Source organism: Panthera onca, chromosome A3 (genome assembly GCF_046562875.1).
Source record: "Panthera onca isolate mPanOnc1 chromosome A3, mPanOnc1 haplotype 2, whole genome shotgun sequence".
Classification (NCBI taxonomy): Eukaryota; Metazoa; Chordata; class Mammalia; order Carnivora; family Felidae; genus Panthera; species Panthera onca.
The window spans coordinates 40,023,635-40,050,251 of NC_138341.1; the positions used below are offsets into that span (position 1 = coordinate 40,023,635).

Here is a 26,617-nt window from a genome sequence, read left to right on the forward strand (position 1 = left end):
CTCTGAGTAAGCGGCCAGGCAGCAAGGAAGGCACTGGCTCCTTGGGAAAGTGCTCAGGCCCCTGGGGAGGAAACGAGCCCCTGACTGAGGACTAAGGACTGGGTGGGAGGAAGTTCCACAGCCCTGGGAGGGGCTCAGAGGGCCAGGGGAGAGGACAGGCCCGCCAAGGCCAGTCCTGAGTGAGAAAAGCAGATGGAATGAAATGCCTCTCCCTTCTCACCGTGGGTGATGCCTGATGGGGCAGGCAGGCTTAAAATGGTGATATTAGAATAGAATTTAAGTGGATTTTTTTTTTTAATTTAAGTAGATTTTTAACTCAGCCTGGTGTTGACCGATAACTTCTAGAGTGACAGAATTATGTAGCTGGAAGAAGATATAGTCATCATGTCCTCCAACCACGTATTTTATGAATTGAAACGGAGGCTCAGAGAGGGGAGTCCTTCTCCTGGGTCACACAGGAGTAAGCGGCAGGGCTGAGAACCAGCGTCAGGGCCCCTGGCACCTGTGACAACCTGCATGCCAGGAGAGGCCTGGGGTATGCTGTTGAACCCTGAACCCACACCTGAGGAAACCAGGCTGGGGAGAGGAAAGAAGAAGCCAGGAGGCAAAAATGGGCTCCCTCAGAGGACAGAGAAGAACCGAGAGAGGCCTGGATCCTGGCAGGGCTGGGCTCTGTAAGCCAGGAAGAAAACCCCCTGAGAATAGACTGGCCCAGGTGGGAGAGGGAGCCAGAGCTCTGGGAGAAGGCAGGTCTCAAGGTGGGCTCAGGCCCTAGGAGGCAGGTGCTCACAGGCCCCAGCAAGGGTGAACACCCCCAACCTCGTCCTGTGGAGGAGGCGATTTTACTCCAATCCTCTGCACAGCTTTGGGCTGGAGAAGCTTCAACGTCACCGATTCCCCTCACTGTGTGCTCCATCTGGCTCCTGCTTCTCATTCCTTTCACACCGAGAACACTCCTCTTACCTGATACTTTTCTCCCTCACCTGAATCTCTGCTGGGCTTGGCAAGATGGCCTGCAGGCCGGGGTGGGATGGGCAGGACCCTCTGGGCTCACGCTGCAGCCCTTCACCAGGGCAAAGAATCCCAAGGAGCCCTCCCATCCCCGAGCAGCTGTGCTGTATGGCAAGGCCTCGGGGCCTGCAGAAGGAGACAGCCGGACCCCCTCCCTGCCCTCCTGGAGCCCACATCTGAGCCAGGAAGATGGAAGGAGATCCAAGTATCAGTGACGTGAGGGGAAGGGAGGTGTCCTGGGGGGCCCCAGCCACATGGAGTTTGGATAAAAAGTAAAGGGCCTTCTGTTGAGGGGACGGGGCTGGGGGCTGAGGAGGTGACCTGTACCCAGATCAGAAGGATGACCGCTCATTTATTTGTAGTTTCTCTAAAGATGCCATTGCTTTTTTGTTTCACAACTCTGGCAAGGTCTTTGCTCCTTCAAATAGTTCTCTGGTTTAAAAGATAATCTCTGGGGAGGAGACATAACAGCCGTTCTAGCAAGAACGAGGCATGGCTGCCAGCTCCTCGTGGTGGTAGAGCCTGTGTGTGGGGTTGTAACCTGAGCCCTGACCTCCGGCACACAGGCAGGACCCACGCAGTTTGGGACCCAGGTTGGACATCGCTCTGAGAGACCTTGGAGGTCACAGAGCCACTGGCTACTTGTAGTCAAGAGAGGCGGCCAAGCTGGACGCCAGGCCTCCAGGCTCCCGGAGGGGCCCAGGTTCTCCCCCAGTCACAGGAGGCTCGACTCTGGCTGCTGCCTCGCTTGCCTTTCCTAGACCCGCTTGTGGGGGAGGAGAGAGCAGCGGAAGACCCTCTACAGGGGGATTGAGCCTCGAGGGTCTGCCTGCCTGCTAGAAAGCGGTCTCCGTGGGAAGTGCTGACAGGGAAGGGCGGGGAGGAGCAGTGGTTCAGAACACGTCGTCCAGCTCCCTGAAGGAACAGGACAGGGCGCACCTGTGAGGCTGCCAAGAGGGGGCCGAGGCCTCTCAGGCAACTGCTCCCCTCAAGTTTGGCTCCTGTCCAGTCCTACCATCAAAGCCCGGGAAGGCAGCCCTGACAGATGTCACCAACACTGAGCTGTCAGTCATCCCAGTGGGTCCCCACAGCACAAGCAGAGCCATGTGTCCTGCGAGGGTTAGAGGGCAAGGCTCTCCCTCATCTCCCCAAACACTGACCACTGAGCACCCCTCCAAGGTACTTCTCAGACAGCTTCACCTCTCGCGGCTTCAGCCCAGCCTTGAGTTTGGAGACCGAGCCGACCAGAGCACTTCCGGCAGTGCCTGGGGCAAGCACATGGGTAAGAAAATCCTGGCCCATTCAAAATCCAAACATTCTAGTGGCTTCGCACACTAGCAGTCTTCAAACTGTGCTCCAGGGAACCCTCTTAGTGTCCCACGAGAGACAGGGGTATGAAATAAAGATTAAGTGTGCTCCATCAATAGAAGAATGAACAAGCAAAATGTAGCATATACATAAACGGAATATTATTCAGCCACAAAAAGGAATAAAGTTCTGACACAGGCTACAACATGAACAGACCTTATTAAAAGCATTATGCTTAGTGCATTAAGGCTAATAGAGAAGGACAAATTATGGTACAAAATTTCACTTACATAAGTTACCTAGAATAGGCAAATTCATAGAGACAGAAAGTAGAATAGAGGCTACCAGGGGCCGTGGGGAGGTGGGAAGGGTTTTTACGGGGGTGAGGACAGAGTTTGGGGTATAGATAGTGGTGATGGTTATACGACATTGTGCACATATTTAATGCCACTGAATTGTGACACTAAAAAGGGTTAAAATGACAAATATTATGCTACATATATTTTTCCACAGTAAAAACATTTTTTTAATGTTTATTTTTCAGAGAGAGAGAGACAGAGCGCCAGCAGGGGTGGGGCAGAGAGGGAGGGAGACACAGAATCCGAAACAGGCTTCAGGCTCTGAGCTGTCAGCACAGAGCCTGATGCAGGGCTTGAACTCATGAACGAACCGTGAGCTCATGACCTGAGCTGAAGTCAGATGCTTAACTGACTGAGCTACCCAGGTGTCCCAGCATTTTTTTTAAGAGAATAAGTGCTGAACTAAGTTGGAGAGGCGCTCATTTCTCAAAGTTAAATGTTTTCCTACTGCAGGACTTTTCAGAGGAGTATATTACGCTGAGGCTCCCAATGGAGAGGACCACTGAACCCTTTGTTCTTAGAAGGCCCAGTCCTGTTCATCTTAGAGCTCTTCCCCAAATTACAAATTTGGCTTCCTTGGCTGCCTCTCACACCTGAAAGAGGCACCAAAATCTTTTTCAAATCCGGGTTTTTATTTAGAAAATAAAGGTCAACATAGCTATCCCAAAGTGTGCCAAAAAACTTGGCTTTTGTTTTATTTTCTTCCCCAAAAATGGAGATTTCTTTCTTGGAACTTGGAAACATTTTGAGTTCTTTATTTAAAAAAAAAAAAAAAAAAATTGTGTGTTGCATGCATGTATGTGTGTGCAAGAGGGAAATTCTCTAGAAACTTCTGGTGTGGAGCTGAAAATGAAACCCCAGAGGATGAATGCTTGTTGTCTGTGGGCCAGATGGCTTTGAAGGTGGTTTGGGGTATGGGGCTGGCACAGGGCTAAGTTCAGGGCTCTGTCTGCTTCCTGGGGGAGGGGCAGGCTTTGTCCTGTCCCCTGTTCCTGGTGGTGTCATCAATCAGCTGTTTTAGGAGGGACAGGCTTCCCTTACAGGAAAGCCTGAAGGGAGAAATGTGGCTGCCCCAGGGCATGCATCCCCATGTATCTCTGCCCCAGAAGCAGGACCTTGGCTACTGTTCAGCTGAGGGTGGGTGAGAGCCCCAGCCAGCCGCCCTATTTGCTCGTGACCTTTCCACTGGACATCATATTTTATAGTCTCATGTTGTCTGGCCTGGGTTTGGTGGGGACCTGGGGTTGGTTAAGGGGGATATTAGATTGAAGAAAAAAGGCTGGATTCAAGCCCCAGCTGTGGGACAACTTAGGGTGAGTCACAGCCCAGAAATGTAGTGTCAGGGAGTGAAGCCAGAGGGGAAAATATTTATAACTGCCGGAAACATGATGAACCTGTCAAAAATATATGAAATCAGCTAAATAAATTGGGAAGAAAAAGGCAAGGCCTTGTTTGTTTTTTGTGTGTGAGTGTAAACATTTCTTTAAAAATCATCAAGAAAGAGAAAAATAATTCCTCTACATACAACTGCCATATGTGAGTGATGTTTGGGGGAAGTCGAGGAAATGTGGCTGTGTTCCCTGGAGCTGAAGCAGGTTAGAGAGACAGCATCAGCCATAGGAGGCAATTGGCAGAGAGATTATGAATTCACTGGACCCAAGAAGTCAAAGCTGAGATAACCATGGGGATATAAGGCCCCCGAGAATCCTCAGAGATCTGGAGCTATGCTGGCCTTCTGTGAAGACAGGATGGAGGTGGAGATGTTTTTATTTATATCTCAACAGGAGAGGGGAACCCTTAGGACCTAGGCCACTGCTGTTGGGTAAAGCAGGGTCCCTCTGGGTGCCCAGGTTCGGGACTGGGAGAACTCCAGTTCTGGGAGGAACCAGGGGGCCTAGGTGGATCTGACGCAGAGGAAAGTTAGATTGAAAAGGAACCGTTTCCACTGCAGCAAACACTAGGGTTCAGAAAGCATGTTGTTTCAGGGGCAGCCAGAGAAAAGGAACCTGGAATTTGGCCAGCACCCCGGGATGCCAAACTGGGGGTCATAGAGACTGGGGGGGACGTTGGAGACGCTGGAAGACAGCAGGGACCACTGGCCACAGATCTGTTGGGCAGCTAAGGAACCTGGACTTTGTCCCGGCGGAGATGGGCCCAGGGGAGGGACTTCAGAAATAAACCTCTATCAGCCACAGAGGAGGAAGGGTCAGCCGGGAACAGATCAAAGACAGGCCAGCCAGGGGGCGCCACACAGCCCCATGAGCAATAGCGAAGCCAGGCCTTCTAACCTAGCCTCAGTCCGGTCTTCCCGGCGGTGCACCCAGCAGGCTGGTCTGAGGGTGTTCCTACCGAAACTTGCTCCAGGAAGGCAGAGAGAGCGCATCTCTTCGATTGATTAACAGTGACTGCCCAGAGCGCGGTCAGGAACTCCGACCGCAGAGCCCGGGAAGGAGAGCCACCGCTGATTGGTGACGTCTGAGGCAGGCGGTCAGGGGGTGTGGCAGCGCTCATTCATTCATCCACACCCGGTCCACAGCAGTTTACCTCCTCCGTGCCTGGCCCGTGTGCTCTGAAGCTGTCCTCTTCGCAGGGTCTCAAAAGGCTCAGCTGCAGAAAGAGCAAAAGGCCCCACAGCCCAGGCTCCACTCTGCTCTGGCCCTTCTCCCTTGGAGCCTCTTTGAGGTTTTGGAAAACGCCTGTGTCCCACTCTCTCGGGATCTTGAACAAATTAGCTGCGTGGTAGCTATTTGTGGAAGAAAGTAAATGCGGGAATCACCATATTTTCCACTTTTTTATTCATTTAACAAAGAAACCAATATATACATTTTGCAAGGCCTTTTCGAGGATTTGGAGATGAATTAGACCCAATCTTTGCCTTCTAGGAATTCATACCTCATCTGGAGATTAGACATGTGCCCAAATATCTGTAAAACCAGGTCGTTATTTATAAATACAAGTTCCTTGGGGGTGCCCGGCTTCAGGAAGGCAAACAGAGCTTGTCTGGGGTCTGGGGTATCAGAGGGGAGGAGTGTGCCAAGGTGAGAACCAGGATGGGGTGGGGGGGGGGGGCGGTAGCAAAGGAAAAGCCAGCTGCCTTTCCTCTGGCCCCCCACCCCCACCCCGCCTCCCAGGCAGGTCCCCCTCCATGCCTCCCTGTGCTCCTGGAGCCTGGAAACAGAACACAGCTGTGCAGGATTGGCGGCAGCAAGAGGTCGGAGTGAATGGCATTACAAGTCCCCTTGAAGGAAACACTTGGAGATGTCCAAGTCTTGCTCTGAGAAGGCCAGACTGTCACTGGGCTACTGGTGATGACTACGTTGCTGCTCAGAAAACAGCATGGACAGAGGGAAGCAAGTGCATTACCAGCTCCGGCCCCCCAGCTGGCCTACCATGGCTGACCACAGCACAGCACTTGCCCACATCTCCGCCCTGGATCACGGGCATGAGGGGCTCTGTGGGTTCCTCCAGCTCCCAGCACAGTCCCTACATGCTGTTACCTGTTCTGGCCCCTGGGACCTGCCCCTCCTCCTCGCAGGCTGGTGAGAAAGGGGAGAGGGGTGAGGGTGGGTCGGAGAAAGAAGGACAGCCCAGGGCCCTTGGAGGACTCAGGTTGGTAGAGGGAGGGTAGGAGGATGTCTCAGGCCAGAGTGATGGTGATGGGGACAGGAAGGAGTCACTGTGTGGGGAGACAGAATCCACCTGGGGCCCTGGCCCAGCTGTGAGCCCAGAAAGGCCCAGGGACTCATGGACCGCCCTCCCCAGAACTTAAGCCTCTCTTCTGGGATGATGTGGGGCCGGAACCAGGAAGCAGTGCAGCTGATGTGCACAGAGTTTTTGAAGTTTTATAAAGCTGGGTGGAGCTGGGAACTCCGAGTCCTGGAGCAGTTCTTTGTGGTTTGTGTCCTGCGGAGAGCAGGAAGCATGCATGCTGCAGGAACCAGGCAGGCACTCAGAGGTACACACACAGACATATGTGTCACTCGCAGGTCCCCTGGGTCCCTCTGTGGCTGGTGATTGATGAGCCATCACCGGCACGTGGGCTCAGGACGCAGAGCAAACAACAAAGCAGGAGGCTGTGCCGCAAACAAACCTGCAGGGCTCTGTGATCACAAACCCTCCACTGGACTGGGATGTGAGGGGGGTGGCTCTTCATAATTTTTATCCTGTCGAGGGTCTTCTTGCCTGGCTGCTTCCATAAAATGGCCTGAAAGGCTGCCAGTGAAATTGGCAATCTCAATCTACCTCAAATGGATCGCCCTTCCCTGGGAATATCTGCAAGCGTGTATACAGGTGTGCATGTGTATGCAAGAAGGAGTGTACATTTGTGTGTGTGTGTGTGTGTGTGTGTGTGTGTGTATGCACAAACACAAGCGGCTGTGCTGGGGGAGAAGCATGAAAAAGAAAGAAAAAGAAAGAAAAGCATGAACTTTCAATCGTTCACACACATATGTGCACGCATGTGCACACAGAGCTATACACACACACCTACGTCCACCCATCCACATTTTTGGCCCGGCCTGTATCCCACATCAGTGATTCTAAATCACTTTTTTGTCAGAAACCTGAGCCCACTTAAACCAGTAGCTCTCAATCTTGCCAGCACTTTGGAATCACTTAGGGAGCTTTTAAAAATCCCAGTGCCAGGGACGCTTGGGTGGCTCAGTTGGTTGAGCGCCGACTTTGGCTCAGGTCATGATCTCACGGTTCATGGGTTCAAGCTCTGTGTTGGGCTCTGTGCTGACAGCTCAGAGCCTGGAGCCTGCTTTGGATTCTGTGTCTCCCTCTCTCTCTGCCCCTACCTCTCTCTCTCTCTCTCTCTCAAAATTAAACATAAAAAAATCCCAATGCCCAAGTCACACTCCAGACCAATACATCGGAGTTTCTGGAGATGGGACTTTGGCATAAATACTTCATATCAATAATCATAATCTCCTTAGGTGATTCCAATGTCCCACCAGGGCTATGTATTCCTATGCACAGAAAGCCCTTCTCCCATTCTTCTGCACAGAGAAAACTTCTGTTCATCCTTCAAGACCCAACTCCCAAGGCCTCTTTGGAGGAATTGCCTGAAATTCCCAACAACATCTTAGTCATCTGACTGTATCATAATTATTTGCTTATCTGCCTGCAGGTCCATGAGCTCCGTGAAGACAGGTGCTGTGTGAGATCCATTCCTCCATTGTGAACACCCAGCTTAATGTCTGATATGCAGCTAATGACCAATAGATGCTTCAGAACGAAAGGGAAGTATGTTACAAAGGCCAGGAATAAGAGAGGGGTGGGAGTGGAGGCCACGGGTTGTTTCTGGGTGGTAAGGCCATGGGGTCTGGTCCCCTGGTGGCAGGATGAGGGTACCTACCCACCTTTTAGTAACAGAAAGGGTCCTCTTATGTCAATAAGTTTCATGCTGTTTGGTCCACATTTCCTGCTTCCCTAGGAAGTGTCACCAGCGATACTCAGAAAGTCAGGGAGACAAGTGAGTGGGGATATGCCTTGTGCCTGGAGCCCTAGGTGACCAACCTTTTTTTTTTTTAATGTTTATTTTGAGAAAGAGTGGAAAGGGGCAGTGGGGGGGGGGGGGGGCGGAGAGAGAGAATCCCAAGCAGGCTCCATGCTGTCAGTGCTGAGCCTAACGCAGAGCTTGATCTCCCCACCATGAGATCATGACCTGAGCTGAAATCCAGAGCTGGATGCTCAATCGACTGAGCCACCTGGGCACCCCAGTGACCATCCCCTTGTAGCCCCCATCCCAAGCCCATTCTGTCTTGCAGGGCACCTTTGCTCTGAGGAGTGCTCTGAGCAGTCTGGGTCCCCTACTTCTGTCCCAGATCCAGGACCTGTCCAACAACCTGGTTCTTGGCAAAGGGCCATGCCTGGGAAACACTAGTGCAGGGGGAGGAGGCTCCTGTCAGTCAGCTGCACCTGCAGACATTCAGGACCCGGTCCAGGATCCGAGGGAGCAGACAGAGACAGCGTGGCTGGGCTGAACCAAGGGACAAATGTGCACCCTGCAGGAGCATAGCTCCTTTCCTCATCACCTCCCATCTCCCTGGGCAGCCCTGCCCTTGAGAGTCCTCTCCCCATTCTTATCTTATGACCTCTTCCCCACCCCCAAATGCCCACTGAGGTGAAGTGATGTGACAAGGCCACACAAAGACTTTGGGCTGGGACTGGACTATGGGGACAGAAAGGGGGTAAGAGCACAGGATGTGGCGTGAGATCACCCTGATTTGGGGGCCAGATCCATCACTGTCTCCTTGGGGCCTTATTTCTTCATCTGTAAAATGGGATTAAAATGACAGTTCCCACCTCATAAACTCGTGGAATGGATTAAGTGAGGTATGAAATGGAAAGAGCTCCTCACATGTTTCTGACCAGGCCTCCTGGTCACTAGTCCAGATTTGAGGTCATGGTGAGGGCTCCCTACACCCTGACACACGCACACACACACACACACACTCACATGCTCAACTTCTAGGCCGACACCAGCCTCTCCCCTCCTCCCACAACTCCCCCTTAACTGACCAGCCAAAGTCCTGGTCGCCCACAGAGTCCATTCAACACGAGCAAGTGTTTTCTTTACATGTTTGGGCTTTTACTTCAATTTGAAGCAGATGGTTGAGCACAGATGTGAACAGCTTTGGCCTTTTGAGCACAAGGAAGGAATAGGCCTTGGCTTTGAACATGCCCCTCGCCACCGTACTGGCCCATTTCCCTGGTCCCTTCCTTCCCTCTGCCCACCCCTTGCATAACCGGGAACAGACTACTGGCCTTCATACAGGGCACCATCTTGTTTTCCCAGCCAGGAGGGTGGGCCATGGGCAAGGAGTGGCTGGCTGGGCTGGCTGGGGAGCAAAGACCTTTTAGGCTGGTCACCTTGGGGGACAAGACCCTGGGGTGGGGTACGGGGTGGTCAAATTGGTTTCTTTTCCCCCTTACTCCCTTGCCATGATGCTCAGGGCCCAAGGAGCCTGGACCAGAACACTGACAATCAGGGTCAGAGGCCTAGGCAGCCAGTGGGAAGGAGAGAAGAGGGCCAGGATCTCACATCCCACTCCATATAAGCACCCCCAGCCCCTTCTCACAGCCCCCAGAAGGCTTATCTTATACCCAACCAGCTCAGGACCCAGCGTAGAAAGAGAGTGCCAGGTCAGAAGGTTGAGTGCTTCCAATGGTCACCAAATGTCCATCCCTTCCATGAGTTTCCTGTGGGATCGCTGACTCGTCTTTGGCTTGAGATGGAACTCGGGCAACAGGAGGAGCAAAAGTCCTAGAGCAATGGGGTGGCTTTTTGCCATGGGGTTTTGTCACCACCATTTCTTCAGTGTCTCTGTGGAATCTTTGGCAACGAATTTCTGCAGCCAGACAGGGGCCTCAGGCCCTGGGCAAGGGGGAGGCTTTGCTCTCCCCTCCCCACCAGGCCGAGGGCAAAGTGCAGAGTCACCAGAGTGGCTGAGGGGGGACAGGAGGGCAAGAGGGAGGCAGGTGTGCCCCTGCCCCACCCTGAGAGGCAGTGGTCTGAGCATCTGGTGGAATCCTGGAGAAGACAAGGCTGGACTTGGAGAGCTCACCTTCTCCTCGGGCTTGACCAGAACGAGGGCCCACGGAAGCATCCTTGGTCTAGACCGGGGCCAGTCACTCCTGAAAGAAACAACCAACCATCAGAAAAACTTGACTCTCCTGACTCTTTCCTAAAGGCCAGCTGATCCCAGGAGCTGGCACCCCAGCACCTCCTCTCTCTTGATCCTTGCTGGCTCCTGCCCCGGGAGGGACCTGTGTGGCTCAGGCAGGGGACTGCATCCTGAGGGGTTCAGTAAGTGATGGAGCCGGCATCTGGACCCAGAACTGGCTGCCTCCAGAGCCCACACTGTCCCCTTACTCCTCACTCTGCATTTCAGAGCCATTGCTGACTTGGCCGCTTTGGGGATATGGGCAGGGCTGCAGGGGCTAGAGGGGGACTCAGGGACACCTGGTGCTGATAACACAGTCCTCCGGGTCACACCTCTGAGGCATGTGAGTCAGGTCTGCCCCCCCCCCCCCACAGGAATGACCACCTGCAGCCCCTTTTCCCTACGCTGTTCAGACAAGAGCACTATGCCAGGAGTCCAGGGGCCTCCTCTAGGTGCTGTCCATCCACCCCACCAGGTGGGTGACCTGAGACAAATCACTTAACTCCTCTGGGCCTCAGTGTTCTCCTGACACAGCTAGAGCAGGTCAATAATTTTCAAACTTTCTTTTAAGCAGCAGAAGTGAAGTCTAACCCGTGAAACCCTAACACAGAAAACAGATAAACATGGTCTGGTGTGTTTGCAGCAGCAGGGTAGGGAGGACACAGGGAGAGGGGGTCACAGGGTGTATTCCCTCCAACGGAGGCCTGGGACATCTCTGAGAACCTAGGGTGCGCAGGAGCCTAGTTTGAAAACCACTAGGTTGCACCGTCGTGTGCGTCTCGCAGTCCTGACCTTTGGAACCCTCACTCTGGCACCTGAACCTGGTGTCGCTCATGAGAAAACTGACCGCAGGGTGTGACTTGCTACCAGGGACAGGAGACAGGGAAAGGTCACAGGGGCTGCTGGGACTTCAGGTTCTGGGGGAGGTCTGCGAGGCCTCCAAGTCTACCCAAACACACCAAAGAGCAACAGCAGTGCCCTAAGCTGGCACAGCACACTCCTACGAAAGCAGCTCCAAATACCGCTTCTCTGGGATTCTTGCAACAACCCTGAACAAACAGCTAAGTACTCGTTTTTGAAGCAAAACATCTGTCAGGCACCTCCACCATGCCAGGGGGGCTTTCTCCGCACCCTCATCTCAGAGGTGAGCCATCGCCGGTGGAGAGGGGGCGCTGGAAGCTGGCGGCCATCAGGATTCGAATGCGGATCGACAATGTTTGTTCTACCACAGAGAAGCTGCCTCTGCTGAACCGAGGCTTGGGGAGCCGGGATGGGGCCAAACCACAGCCTGGAGGGCCTGCCAACCACAGGCCCCGGTGAGCCTCGCAGGCCTGGGGCGCCGGGCTTGGCCAGCAGCCAGGGTGTGAGGCTGGGGTAAGGCTGGAAGTGGGGTCCGAGGAGGGCGAGAGCTGGGCCAGGAGGAGGGGGCGTCCCCTAGCTAACAGAGGCTGAGAAGGGAGAAAGGAAAGAAGAGGGAGCATCTTGATGGGGTGAGTCCCGGCTCACATCCTCTGAGCCCACAGTGCGGTGCGTGGCTGGCCCCAGCAGGAATCTGCTTTTTGTTACCGAGTCTGAGGAGGAGGATTAAGAGGCGGAAAGGAAACCCGTGGGGATGGCACAGGGTCTGTGGTCCACGGGGTGATTTACAGCCCGCGTCAGCCAGTCGCTGGCTGCCTGGGCGGGCCCTGCGGAGAAGGGCCCAGAGTTCCTCTCTGTCCAGCCGGCCTGCGGTCTGGGGGTTCGGCGCAGAAGGCTGGCTGGGCAGGCGGGCCGGAGCTGTCCCACTGGCTACTCGGTCAAGGCGCCAGGGCCCTGCCCGGGCTCGCTATTGGCCTTCAGGCCCTGCGGAAGCCATGACTACCACCCAAGAGCAAGGGAGCCAGGTTCTTCTCACCAAAGCCTGACCTTCAGTTCTTGCTCCCACCCTTTCCCTGGTGTCTACACTGGACCTGTGTTCCCACCGCCCACCTCGGTACAGGAATCCCAGCACACATATCATCCATACGTGGAAGTCTTATGTCAAATGGGGCATGGTGGGAAGAACACCAGGAGGCCTTGGGTGCCAGGACCTCCTCTGTGATTAACCAGCTTTGTGACTTTGGGGAACTCACTCTCCCTCTCTGTGCTTAATTCCTTCACTTGTACAGCACACACATGGATTTGCACTCCCCCCAAAGGGTATGAACATTAGGCAGGTGAGGTTATCCCATCTGGGAGTCTGGGAAACATTTTAGACCTTGACCCCACCTTGGAAAGTCACTACCTATATTAGCGTATTAAAGGACTGAAAAGTCCTGCAATGAAGAAATTCACAAGACTTTATTTACTCGTTGTTTTCTGAACTCCTATGATCCTGTGATCACAACTGCACCCTGAGTCAATCTGTGGCCCTTCCCTCTAGGTGCCTCCCAGAAGCAGCACTCGGCCACATCAAGTATCTGCTTCCTTCCTGCCTACCAGCTGGCCCAGTCTCTCAGTGCCCCAACTCAAATGTCCCAGTGGAGGCAGCCGATGGTCCAGCCTCAATCAGATTTCCTCCACAGATCAGCTGTGGCTGAGGGGTTAGGAGACAAACCCATGGATGCCCCTTCAGAAGGGGCAGGGTGTATGCGTGTGTGTATTAATTACAGGCACATAATTACAAATGCGACAGAGAGGGCTGGCAAATACCCCCAACTTTGGCAACCGTACTACAGACCCCTTCTCATGAAACTGGTGTCAACATCCTATGTCACCTCATATAGAAGCACAGCCTGAGAGGGCCTCCCGAACCCCATCCAGCTCTGGGATTTATAGGTGGTGTTTCCTCTTTGGGCCAAGGCTCTGGGTACAGAGGGGAAAGGCTCTTGGCTCACTGCTCACAGAAGTCTCCTACATCCCAGCCCCTTACCACAGAAGATGCCCTTTAAACAGGTTCTGCAGTGAAAATAAACTTTGAACACAACTAGGCAAGATGGCCTCCCAGGTCCCTTTCCTCGGCCTGACATGCTGAGTCCGATGGAGGCGATTTGGTCAGAGTGGCAAAGTGGCTGAGTCTATCACATTTAGAAATCATTTTTTTTTAATCTGTTCATTTGTGGTCAGAACATCATTGTGGTCAGAACATCAGCTCCACAAGGACAGGGACATGGTCTGTTTTGTTCCCTGACGTAGCCCGAGAGCCTAGAACAGTCTGGACACATACTAGCATCTTGATAAATATTTGTTGAACACGTGAATAAATATTTCCAGTCACAGGCTTTTTATTCACCATAGCTTTTATATACCATGGAGTATGTTTCCTGTTTCAAATGTAACTTCGCATTTTTGAAAATACGCCTATGCTTTAGGGAAACTTGGGGTAATTGTTGTGAATCCTGAAACAATTCTGCATCTTTTTTTGCTTTTGTTCACCTCCAGTTTCTTATTCTGACTCTGTCCTCTGCTTACCAAGTCTGTCTCTGGCTTTAGGTGGATTGGTTTCCTCTTTTGATCACTTCTGTGTATTGCAGGGCAATTTTACCATTTTAGGGGCATTTAAAAATGACTGTGTCTGCTTTCTAAGGTATTTTACCTTTTAAATTCATTTTCAGTCCATGTTATCTACTTAACCATTTTTCATTATTTTTAAATTATACATTTTTTTTTTTAACATTTTAGCAATTTGGATACAGCCTTCCACATGCAGAAAAAGACATCTAGTGAAACGGAAATCCCTTTTTTTTTTTTTTTTTTGCATTAGTTTGTCCTAAAAAGAATAGTCAGGTTTCAGATGTTAGTTTAAAACAAAAACACGAGGGGCGCCTGGCTGGCTCAGTTGGTTGGTTGAGCGTCCGACTTTGGATCAGGTCATGATCTCACAGTTCATGAGTTCGAGCCCTGTGTCAGGCCCTGTGCTAATGGCTCAGAGCCTGGAGCTTGCTTTGGACTCTGTGTCTCCCTCTCTCCCTGTCCCGCTCCTGATCGCACTGTCTCTCTCTCTCTCTCAAATGAATAAACATTTTTTAAAAATTTTTAAAAAATATGAAAGACAAACAGAGAGGACGTGGGAAAAGTATTTTTCAAGACCCATGCTATTAGGTATTATTTTTTCTTTCACTTTTAAGTACACCCACGTTTGGGCTGGGAAGGGGGTTCTGTGTTTGGTTCTAAACGCAGAACATTGGGGCTCACCTTGGCCCCAAAGTCAGCAGGCTATGGGGCTCTGGGCAAGTGAGTTAACCTCTCTATGCCTCAGTTTCCTCATCTTTATAGTGAACCTAGTAACAGTACTCACCTTCCAGTTGCCAAGAATCAATGAGACAATGGAGCGTTGCCCCCCACCCCCAAGCAGGGCCTGGCACACAGTGGGAACACTGGAAGGTGCTGGCTCACATTCCTGGAAAAAGCTGGGTCCTCGGTTTGACTAATGGGTGTTTAGAAACATAAAAAGGCATCACAGGCTGAAAAGTCTCAAAGTAAGTTTATGTCATCTTGACCAATTTGCTTTCAATGGATTGTTTTTAAAAATGTAGACACAACTTCTAAAATCACATAAGGCATGTCTCTTGCCTCATGAATGGATAACCAAAGTGTGGTGTATCCATGCCAGGGAATATTATTCAGCCACAAAAAGAAATGAAGCTCCAACACATTTCCAGACCATGGATGAACCCTGAGAGGAGTACGCTGAGTGAAAGAAGCCAGGCACCGAAGACCATGTGTCACAGGATTCCATTTACACGAACTGTCCAGAATGGGAAAATCCACAGAGTAGGCTAGGACTGAGGGACAGTGAAGACCGTGGGGTAGGAAGAAATAGTAAAGCATACAGGGTAGGGGCGCCTGGGTGGCGCAGTCGGTTAAGCGTCCGACTTCAACCAGGTCACGATCTCGCGGTCTGTGAGTTCGAGCCCCGCGTCAGGCTCTGGGCTGATGGCTCGGAGCCTGGAGCCTGTTTCCGATTCTGTGTCTCCCTCTCTCTCTGCCCCTCCCCCGTTCATGCTCTGTCTCTCTCTGTCCCAAAAATAAATAAAAAACGTTGAAAAAAAAAAAAAAATTTAAAAAAAAGCATACAGGGTATTTTTTTTTTTTTTTTTTTTTTGCCTGATACAAAAGTTCTAAAATTGTGGTAATGGCTGCACATAGGTGTGAAAATACTAAAAACCACTGAAGTGGACACATTTTTTTTTTAAGTAATTTTTTTTGTTGTTAAATTTATTTATTTATTTTGAGAGAGAGAGAGAGCATGCGAGCGTGCACACAAAGCAGGGGAGGGGCAGAGAGAGAGGGAAAGAGAGAGAATCCCAAGCAGGCTCCGCACCATCAGCACAGAGCCTGATGTGGGGCTCAAACTCCCAACTGTGAGATCATGACCTGAGCCAAAAGCAAGGGTGGGACGCTTAACCAACTGAGCCACCCATGCGACCCTGAAGTGGACACTTTAAACAGGTGAACTATATACGATCTCAATAAAGCAGTTAAGTTTTTAAAAACATTACACAGGTAGGACATGTTAATTATAGAAAAACTAGAAAATACAGAAGAGTGAACAGAAGAAACAACATTTCAATCATCTCAGTCTCCCCACTAGGAGCAAACCACTGATAGCCTTGGGTGACTTATTGTTCCATATATTTTTATGCTCAGACCTACCTGTATAGTATTTTTTTTTTGTTTGTCTGGGTGTTTATTTGTTTACTTGTATTTTAAAATTTTTATTATTTAAGTATGCTTGGCACCTATATAGCAGTTTATGAAAGTGGAGTTATGTTGTGTAACTGCTGGTGTTTGTGTTTTCTCCAACACCCCAGCCTGTGCACCTTTGCATTTGGCAGATGTGTTTTCACATCTCCACGGGCCAGGCTGTGCTGAGGTTATTCTGGGCACAAGCACAGGCCTGGGCTTCTGGCCTCCCAACTTCCCAGGGAACTGGAAGCAGGTATGGACCAGCCCACCCCCAGCGCCTCCCGCCCCGCCTGGCCTGGGCGCCAGGGGTGACAGGCAGGAAATTTATGAGCAGTTGGAGTTGGCTGCTATTTTCTGAGGGCGGGAACATGGTGTGAATCAAGGATCCCACTGTGTCCGGGCTGGGAGGGCCCTCTGAGGTCCCAGCCATCTAAGATTTGCAAAGTTACGGCCAGACCCCCTTGTGGGCCAGGAGAATCCGCCTGGGGACCATGAATTGGGAGAATTCATTCACTCATCAAAGATGTACTCAGTCCCTACTGGGTGCCAGCTCTGTGACAGGCACGGGGTTAGAGTCCCTGCCCTGGGGCAGCTGACGATGTAACTCCAGGGTGAGACTGAAAACCACTGCTGCTGGTACATGCCATTGATTCGCCCGGTCCCCCTTGTGTTCGCTCCTCACTAGAGGAGCGGCTGAGGTGGCCAGGGGCTCTAGGCTAGTGTGCAGACAGTTGCCTGGGCAGCTAAGAGGCTCCCCTGCCCTCCGGGCCCCAGCCCCCCAGGTGGGAGCATGGGTGGGTCCAGCAGTCTAAGCCCCCCATTGACTGAGGCCAGTGGAGACGACCAAACTTCAGTCAGTCAGTGACATACAGAAGAACTGTCCTACCGGGAAGAATGAACCCCCTCATCAGACAACGTTGAGGATGAGAGCAGGTAACCCTGGGGCCCCCTCCTGTGCTAAGACGCCAGCCGCAGAACCGGATCCAGGTATGCTGGGCAAGCATTGGGAGAGCACAGTCCACACACCCCACGCTGCCCTGAAGCTTTACTTGGAGTTACTCCCGCCGGCTAGACCATAAACTCCAGGAGGGCGGTGTTTTGTGGCTGGGTCCCTGCTGTCTCCCGGTCCAGGATAATCGGGGCTAACTCGAGTCCAGTCTCTTCACCCCCCAGGCCCCACCTCCACTGCAGGCTGAGAAAAACGTGCCTCTCCTCTGCACTCCCGAGGCACTGTATGTGGACTCCCACACCCCTCCGTGCCACGAATTATTGTTGGTACGATTGCCATCATCATCCCCTTGCTCACACCACATACCTCGACTGCGAGCTCCCGAGGGAAGGAGGGGGTCGCGTCGTCCTGTCCACCGCTGTCCTCCCAGGCCTAAGGCCAGAAGTGAGTGAATCGGCGCTCAGAGCTACCATCTACTGCCTCGTGCCGGGCACCACGCTGCCCTCCTTTGCATGTGCTGTCTTACACACTCCCTGGGAGGTGGCCATCTCTGCTCCCATTTTGCAGATGAGGAAATGGAGGCCGGTCCGGTTTCCTGACTGGCCTGGGTCACGCTGCTAAGATGCAGCAGAGCAAGGCAGACCCCCTGACCTCTGGACAGCTCAGCTTCTTCTGCAAAGCGGGCTGGTGAGTCCCCAAGCCATCCACCCAGCTGCCACCTTCCTTGGTTCTAAGAAAATCTCTGTCTTTGCCCTTTGAGCCTAAGGGAAAGGTGGCTGGCAGTGGGAGGCCTGGCATTCCCAGAGCCAGGGCCAGAACCCAGAAGGAGCCCACTGAGCCTGCAGGGGATGGCCAGGGAGAGCCGCGGCCCCCGCCACGCTGACGCCTTCTTGGGCTACAGGCCGCTCTCTCTGGCTGCCAGTCTCTCACTTTCTTTCTCCATGCTTTGCCTATGTGTCTCTGTGCCAACTTTCTCTTGGCCTCTCCTTTGTTTATATCTCCCCGTCCATCAGCCTGTCTGTCTTTCTTGGCCCCCACCCCACCCCACCCAGAGCACAGAGCACTGGGAGGGTCGAGCTGGCCCGAGAGAGGCCTGAGGCCCAGCTGCTACAGCTTCCCATCTGCTTCCCATTCTGTGATGTTGTCCAGCCAATTCCACTCGGCTACACACTGCTCTTCCAGACCCCAGGAGCTCAAGGAGCCTGTGACCTTGCCCCATAGCTAGGGGAGGCACTCAGGCTGGAGGGGAGCAGACAGCTGGGCAGACAGGTGGCCCAGCCAGGTGAGGAAGGCCCTGCTCCCTGGCAGCTTCCCGGTGGGCCCTGACCCATGCCCCTCACCCCACCCCCACCCCCACCCCCACCCCCGCTATGCACACACACACACACACCTAACCGCAGTGCTGACAGATCCCTGTCAGACCTGCTTCTTCCCCAGCTGGGGATCGCTGGCCATCACTGCCCTGCATCTTTCAGTGCCTCCCCCCCTGATCCTTACTGCAACTGACAGCAGGGGTGATGGGGAACCAAGCAGACAAGCCAATTCACGCCCAAATGCTGGCCAGCACGCCTTTGCAAAGATCACGATGTATCTCTTCAGGAGACCTCCAGGAAGGAGTCTAGCTGTGGATATTTCAGGACCAGCGGGGCAATAACATGTGGTCATGGAGCCCCTGGAGAGCCCAAACAATCAAATGACTTCCACAAAAACAGCATGCAAATGCAGTTTTAAGGTGAGAAAAACACCACCCCTACCCCTTCTCATCATCCCTGGGCCTCTCACAGCCAGATTCCGGAGGCACGGTGGGGGACATCTTTGATCAGGGCTCTTTACTCACTGCCACCCTGTCCATCAGTGACACCACAAAAGTAGCTCCCAGCCGCATAAGGGAAAGGCCGAGACTGGACAAGAAACGATTATTTTACCCACATGCGTGTGCATACGCACACCTACTGACAGGCAACACGGTGTGGTGGCTGAATGTGCCAGCCGTGGCACCACACGGCCTCTGTTTGAATCCTGACTTCCTCATTCTACCAGCTGTGTGACCTTGGGCATGTTCCTTAACCTCTCTGTACCTCAGTTTCTTCACCTATAAAATGGTAATAATAGTAATCTACCGCAGGAGGTTGTAGGGAGGACTCAAGAGCACAGTGGCAGCCCCGCGAAGCACCCGGCCCCTAGGCAGTCACGTGCCAGAGCACACGTGTGTGCATCTGTGTCTCCCTTCCATTGGCCCGTTAGCTCCTCAAGGCAGGACTGTGTCTCCACCTCAGACTGCCAGGGTCCCACCCAGTACTGGGCACAAAGGAGCTGCCTATTAGATCCTGGGGAGGACAACTGGAAACCCCTCCTTTCCTATGGCTTCCACTCGTCCGTTCTTTCGGCAAACATCTACGGAGCGTTTAGACCATGCCAGGCTCCCTTTGAGGCACTGGGGATGCTGCAAACAGCAAAACAGACACGGAGCCCTGCCCTCCCCGCACTGACATCCTAGAACCAGCTCTTGCACAGAAGCAGACTTCCCCAGAGAAAGGAAGCCTCGTATTTTCTGTGCCAAAACAGCTTGGACAGGTCCTTTCCTAATAATTGATGCACTTCCCTGCATTCTCAGCCCGACGTTACTGGATGTACTTTAGCTTCCTCTTGACAACCCAAGGTCAAGCCCAGAAACATCGGGCCAGAGAAGACTCCACAGGTCCTCGAGGCTTCGGGGGCCCTTTACCCAGACACTAAATGGCTCCAAGCCTCTTGGCTCTTCTGAGCCTCTGGCACTGCTCTCTTTGTTTTTCTGTTTCCTCCCACACCATCAGGCCGCCGGCGGTGACTCTGGGCGCTGTCCCTGCACCTGCTCCAGGTTACCACTTCAATAGGTTATTTCTGCTCAGCTGCTCTGATCTGAGACACCGGGGAGTCCAGCTTGTCAGAACTATGCACAGATTAAGGGCCGTGGGCTCTGAAGATGGCCCCTCCAGGGCTCCCCTATGAGCTTTTATGCTTGGCCCTTGTGTCATTTAGCCCTGCCCTCCAAGGGGTGGGGCCTTTGTTTGTTTTGTTCTCCAACGTGACCCGGCACCCAGAACAATGTCTGACGCACAGTGGACATTCCAAAGTATTTATTCTTAAACAAATGTGCAGGACCCTCATGCTTTCTTCATCTTTTACTGCTCCTGTTAACTCAAGAGACTGAACAAGTAAGAATCACTGTGTGGATAGGCTGAGGGGGTGAGTGGGCCAAAGTGGGCCAACCTTTGCCAGTAACCACTCTGGCCGCCCACCCATGTCCCATGTGTGCGTGCAGGTGGGGCTGCAGGGGGCAGGAGAGCACCACTGCCACGGACTGGGTGGGGTGATTCTCAGCAACACCTCTACCCACCTGGACGGGAAGTCAACCTACCATGTAGGAGGCCCCCCATCTGATCCTGACAGACGGTGCCTAGAGACCGACACAGCGGGACACCCGTGCGTGTGTGTGTGCACAGGATGGACGGGGTGTCCTCTGCGCGGCAATGCAATCAAGTCCTCTGTGGCCAGCCCAGTCTGATATCCATTCTCTAAATCACTGGGTGGGGAGGGGACACTGGGGCCCCTCTGCCCAGTGCCCTGATGGACGTGGAACCTCTCTGACCACACAGCATTTCCAGCTGACAAAGCCCTTTCTCAGCCATTGTTTCCTTGAAGCCGGCTCACCTGTGGCCATTTCCATCCATGTTTTAGGAGGAGCAGAGCATAGAGAAGGCAAGACCCTGAGGTCACAAAGCCCATGAGTGGCTGGGCTGAGACTCAGACCCACATCTCCCAGTCCTGGGCCTTTCACTGCCAGACACTCTCTGCAGCTCATACCCACCTTGGGAGCAGCAGAGGACAGAGATGGTCTAGATTCAGGAGCACCTGTGTCATGGGGCTGAGGAGCCTGCCTTACCCCACCTGGCCTGCCCAGCTGTGTGACCTGGGTGACTTCACCTCTGGGTCCCAGCCTCCCCATCTAGCTGCCATGGTTAGAAATATGTGTCTCGGGGAGGTCTGGGTGGCTCAGTCAGTTAGGCATCCGACTTTGGCTCAAGTCATGATCTCGCGGGTTGGTGAGTTTGAGCCCCACATCATGCTCTCTGCTGTGGGCGCAGAGCCCGCTGCAGATCCTCTGTTTCCTTGTCGCTGTCCCTCCCCCACTCTCTTGGAAGGAAGGAAGGAAGGAAGGAAGGAAGGAAGGAAGGAAGGAAGGAAGAAATGCGCGTCTCCAGAGGTTGCTATAGGAATTAAGTGAGTAACAGGCATGAGAGGGCTCTGCAAAGTGTAAAGCACAGCACAGATAGGTACATGGTCACTAGTGGCCTAGCCTGGTCACCCAGGTTCTTTTAACCTTAGTGTCGTCAACTGAAAATGGAGCTATTGGCACTCACTTTGCAGAGCCACGGCGAAGAGGGAGCAAGCTCACGGAGGCGGGGTTCTGGCACTGTGGTTAAGGTTAGGACACCGGTTAGCCCCACTGAGAAGAAAACCACCCTGTCACAAATCAGGGCCAATGCTCCAGGGATGTCACGTAGCTGCATGTCACGAGCCTGCTGCACTCCCAACTGAGAGATCCTGATGTCTTTCTCACTTTCAGGGGGAGCACCCCTTCTTCTAGGACAGGTAGGGGATGTCTGGGCAGGACGACTGAACTGATGAGGAGAAAGGCTCTCTCCAGCAAAGCCCCTGTTCTGCCTTTGGCTGTAACATGAGGATGAAGTGCTCAGTGCTGTGGCAGCCACTATGTAGCCATGAGGCAAAGACAGAAAGAAGCCTTGGAGCCCAGGAAGCAGCTGCTTCCCTTCAGCTTTCCTGAGAAACAGGAACCCCTACTTAGTTTAAGCTGCTGCTTGAGGTGCTGGCTCTGTGATCTGAAATGCAAAGTTTTCCTCACTGATTCAAGGGAACAAGGACACAAATTCCCCAAACAGGGGGCTGAGGGAACACAGGAGCATTTCCCTGGTTGTGTCCTGAAGCCCCTAGTTTATCCTTCCCTCGAGTCTCTGCCCTCGAGTCTCTGCCTTCAGCCTAGGAATACTCAGTCCCAGCTGTGTGGATATTAGTTGAAGGAATGGTGTGTCATTATTTGGGGGCCTACTATGCACCAGAAACTGGGATACAAAAATGAAAGGGCACCCAGTCTGACTGGAGAAGCAGGCACTAAATAAACACTGTATGCCTTAAGGTAGTGTAGTGTGGGGGTTATAGTATCACATAATATATCCTGTAACATACCAGCTAAAAGTGTAACAATATAACATGGGCTCCAGCACGTCACATAACAGAACATCTTACATCGTTACTTCACAGTATATCATAGGACACTCTCCTGAATTAGACTATACACACCACTGTGGTAAAGGCAAGTAGAGTGGCCATGCTATGAGGCCCTGAGGAGGAGGCTGGGGTAGGGGTCAGGGAGGTCTTCCAAGAGGAACTGAGCCTTCCAGAATGAGCAGGAGTTAGCCAGCCAGACAGGGGAGAAGGGCATTCCAGGCAGAAGGAACAACATGAGCACAGAGGCCAAAAATAGCCCCTTTGGGCGAGGAGTTCCTTGTTGCTAGAGTGTAAATTGGGACACAGGGAGTGACCGGCTGGAGCCAGGTCACTTGGGGGAGGGTCAGGTGTCCTACGAGGGGGTATGGCCTCTACTCTTGGCCTGTGGGGAGCCCCTGAAGGTCCCGAGCAGGGAGTGAGGTGGTCAGACCTGGCTTCTGGCTGAGCTGCTAGGAGGGGCTCAGGTGGGGGCCCACAGAGCCGGAGCAGTTGGGCAGCTGGGCCAGGTCCCAGGTGGCTGTGAATTCTGGGTGGAGGACAGGAAGGTCTTGAAGGAAGGAATGGCTCCCTACTTCTCCCTCCAGAAATATTTTTAGTAGGAGCTCAAGGAAGGCAGGGATTGATATCTTCCCCTAGAACCAGCTTTCTGGTGTGCTAGGGCAAATAAAAGGGGAGAAGCAGTTCAAGGACAGGCGAGGAACGGGGGCCTGCAGCCACCCCTCGGATCCGGGCCTTCTGCTGTGCTGGGTACAGTGTTCAAGGCTGAGCAGGGAGCAGGGAAGCCTCAGGGCTGGAAAGCAACTTCTGGTCATTGGGCTGACTTTGCATTATAACCAGGGGCCTGGGGCCAGCAGTCACTCCTCTTTGCCCAGCCCTCCGCCCCTCCGCACCTTTGGCCCCACAAAGACCAATTTCTCAGGCAGAGGACATGGGAGAGAGGAGGAAGTTCACGAAACAGCTTCGCATACTTTGTGCATCAACCCTTGAGTAGATCTGGAAGGCAGGCTAGGCATCTTCCAGACAGGACACTTGAACACGGCCACCCAGTCACACAGCCCCGGGGCAGAGCTGAGGCTGGCTTCAGAGTCCGGGGCCCAGACACCTGCCCACTGACACCAAGCAGGGAGGGTAGATCTCAGCCCCCTCTGAGCCCTTCAGACGGTGAGATTAATGGCCCTGAAATTGTGATAAACATAAATATTTGGTCCTTCTGGAGCTGCCTCTCTCCAACTAAAACTGGGAGGGGAGGAGAGAGAAAAGGAGGGCAAAGGAATGAAATGCAGGGGCCTGGGTACAGTGTAGATGAGACACATGGATGCCCTCCAACACCCACAGTCCTTGGCTTGTAAGAAGCCAGCCACCCACAGCCACGGGACAACAGACTTTTCCCACTGCTGCGGTGAGGGGTTCCGGAGCTTCTGGGTCTGCTGGGGCTGTGTGGGGGCAGACAGTGGGAAAGGGGTGCAGGGAATTGAGAAAGGAAAGGGGAGACCCCAGTCCCTTGGCCCTGACCTGTGTCCCACCCCCCCCCCCCCATATCAAATCAGCACCCTCTGACACTTGGGAGGCATCCCTCTTCCCACCTCCACCTGGCAGCCTGGGGCCTGAGTCTCAGCTCCACATCAGTGCTCCAAGGGGTATGAGGAAGGCGGGCCACGCCTCGCCATCTTGCTTCCTCCCGGAAGCTGGTGTCACAGCTGCCGGCCCTGCCCCAGTACCCGTGGCCTCCGGACAGACCACAGGGTGACTGCTCCCAAGAGGTGCCCAGATTCCAGGCACACATCTCCCAGAAGCTTCTGGCAGAGACAGCCAGTTCTTTAAAAAGGCTTCATGTCATACTGCAATCAGCTGAGGGGCCCAAGCACAAGGGTGTTTATGAATGCCACTGTTCTCCCAAAGCATCTCCACGTTGCTCTCTGATGAGCCGACGAGGGTCTCTGCGTTATCTCTGCCCCACTGACGTCTCTGGCATCTTTTGTGCCTGGGTTTATGACTTTCTGCCTCTCGTCCAAGACCTGAGCATTCATGGCCTGGGCCTTGCCCATAGCGTGCCCTCCCAGGCACCTTCTTTCCCGTCTGTCCTTCCCTACCCACCCTGCACCCACCCACCCCCCGCCCAGGTTTTATGAAAACAGTCACTTCCAACTCCCTCCAACTCTAACAGTTTTGAGAAGGAAAGGATTCTGGCAGCATCCAGGAGAACTAATTAGGTGGTCTTCAGGCACCTTAGAGGAAGAAGAAAAGTCATAAGTGGTGTAAGAAGAGGAAGAAACAACATAAAAAGAAAACGAGGGGAAACAAAATAAAAACCAGAGATAAAAAGTCAAGAGAAAACGGCGGCGCCTGAGAAACAAGAATTCCAGCCGCCAACTTTTACGGCGTCCAGCCCTGTTATTCATAAGTGAGTTTCCTCTCTCACAAAGGACCTTTTGCACGGTTTTCCCTTCTGCCTCCAAACCAGCTGCTCACGCTGTTGTATCCTGAGTGATGATGAGGCTCTGAAAGGGTTTTTTGGGAACAGATGGCCAGGGGAGAGCTGGGGAATGTGCCAGCAGAGGGCTGGGCGGGCTGCCAAGGCCTGCGGTGACTGAGTGCTTGGGCTTCCAGCTCGCGTGCTTTCCCTGCCCTCTGCCCTCCGTGGCGCCAGCAGGCCTTCCCAGCGAGCGCTCGGAACATCTGGAGTCTGGGGCTGCCAGGAGGGGGGGCCGCGGCGGCCGGGCGGGGGACCCTCTGTTCCAGCGAAGCTCCCATGGACTCGCCACCAGGCCCGCCTCGCAGAACAGCTAATCAAAACCACAGCGCCCCGAATGGGAACCAGGCGTGCTCCCAGCTGCAGCCAGAGGCCGCCAGGCGACTTAACCCGGTGTCAAGCCTCGCTGGCGGTGCAGTGCTGGGGGTGCGCGGGGCTGATGACACCCCCAGCCTACCCCACCCCGCGCCACCCCCAGCGCCACCACCGGCGGGCTATTGGCTCCCTGCAGCTAAATGCAGCCTCCACGTGCTGCGGCCCGGCCGCTTACATAAGAGCTGCTGCTCGGGGCAAGGCGCTGCACCCGGCATTTGCTGGGGACCCTCTGGGCGCAGGCCACCCCAATGGGCAGTGGGTGAGCCTGGGGGCCCGGCAGGCCTCCAGAGTTGAAGGGCATGGAGTTTGGAACCAAAGAGACACAGGCTGGAAACGGCTCGACCGCTTGCTAGCCATGTGGCCTTGGGCAAGTGCCCTCCTCTTGGCCTCAGTTTCCCCTCTGTGCAATGGGGAAGGAGGTCCTAACTTGTGCAGTTAGTGTAACGTGAGGCAGAGACAACGTACGTGAGGTGCCTGGCAGACAACGGGCACTCACTGCATGGTCGGCATGACCGTAGGGGGCAGCTTATTAGCACTATTACTTGTGCACAACCAAACATTATGCATGTTTTTTGGTATGAGTCCGTGAACTTGAAAAGCCAGGGGATTTCTGAGTTTGCTGCACGTTCACCTTATGGGTGTGAGACCAGGGGTTTGGGCTGAAGTGCTGGAGAGGGGAGGGGTCCCCCATTCAGAACTATTCATTCTTATCTGCCTTTTGGTTGGTCAGTCTTTCGTCCACCCCAGGCACCGCCCCTTCCAGAGATAGTCCTTCCTGGGGTTCCATATGAAGTTGTTACCTTACTGCTATAAATTCCAGAGATTTCCTTTCTGGCACTCCCGGAGAAAATGCCAGCCCCTTCTCATATGGCAACCTGTTGAATCCTTCCAGCAAGGTGGCAAGGAAGGCATGTGGGCTCTCACTTTATAGATGAGGGAATGGGGGATCAGAGAGGTTAAGTGACACACCTAAGGCCACACAGCTAGGTCTTGCCCATGTCAGGACTCTCTCCCACAAAACTCTGTTCTTGGCCTACTTCACAGTCTTCCTGAAGGTCTCCCTGTTCTGCTTTCATATGGCTTAAAGTTACACAACAGCACCAGAGAGAACTGAAGAGAACTGTAGGGTTCAACCTACCCCTCCCCCAACCTACACAGACACCCTTTCTCCAGTGTCTTGGACCAAGGGTCATTGAGCTTCTGCAGAGATTTCCAGAGGGACACCCTGGCTCAAAGAGCAGCTGGCAGGAGGATGGGAGGGGGGTTCTCGGAAGGGTCTCTACATTCCCAAGGGTGATCCGTTAGAGCCTCAGCGGGGTCTTCCCATGTCTCTGTGACCTTCTGACCATGAGTGGTTGGTTCTTTCTCGCTGTGCCCAAGATTCCAAGTTTTCACTCGTGGACAGCATGCTGGGGAGAAGGGTGCATGTCAGGAGCAGAGCAATTTGGAAAAGGGGACAGGAGGCGGGTGACGAGTGCGTGAAAGCAGAGAGTAAAGCAGCACCAGCCTCTACCCCACCCTGGGACCACCCGGGGAACATCGG

At 53.4% G+C, this 26,617-nt stretch overlaps 1 protein-coding gene across 1 annotated transcript in view; it reads right to left on the reverse strand.

Moving 5' to 3' along the window:
- Positions 1-9,249: 9,249 nt before the first annotated feature.
- ATOH8 (atonal bHLH transcription factor 8) overlaps positions 9,250-26,617 on the reverse strand; it is a 32,617-nt gene continuing 15,249 nt past the window's right edge. The window contains exon 3 of the mRNA XM_060655989.3: positions 9,250-10,319. Within this exon, the coding sequence (XP_060511972.1) occupies positions 10,314-10,319 (6 nt within the window). The 3' untranslated portion in view covers positions 9,250-10,313. The remainder of the gene's footprint in view (positions 10,320-26,617) is intronic.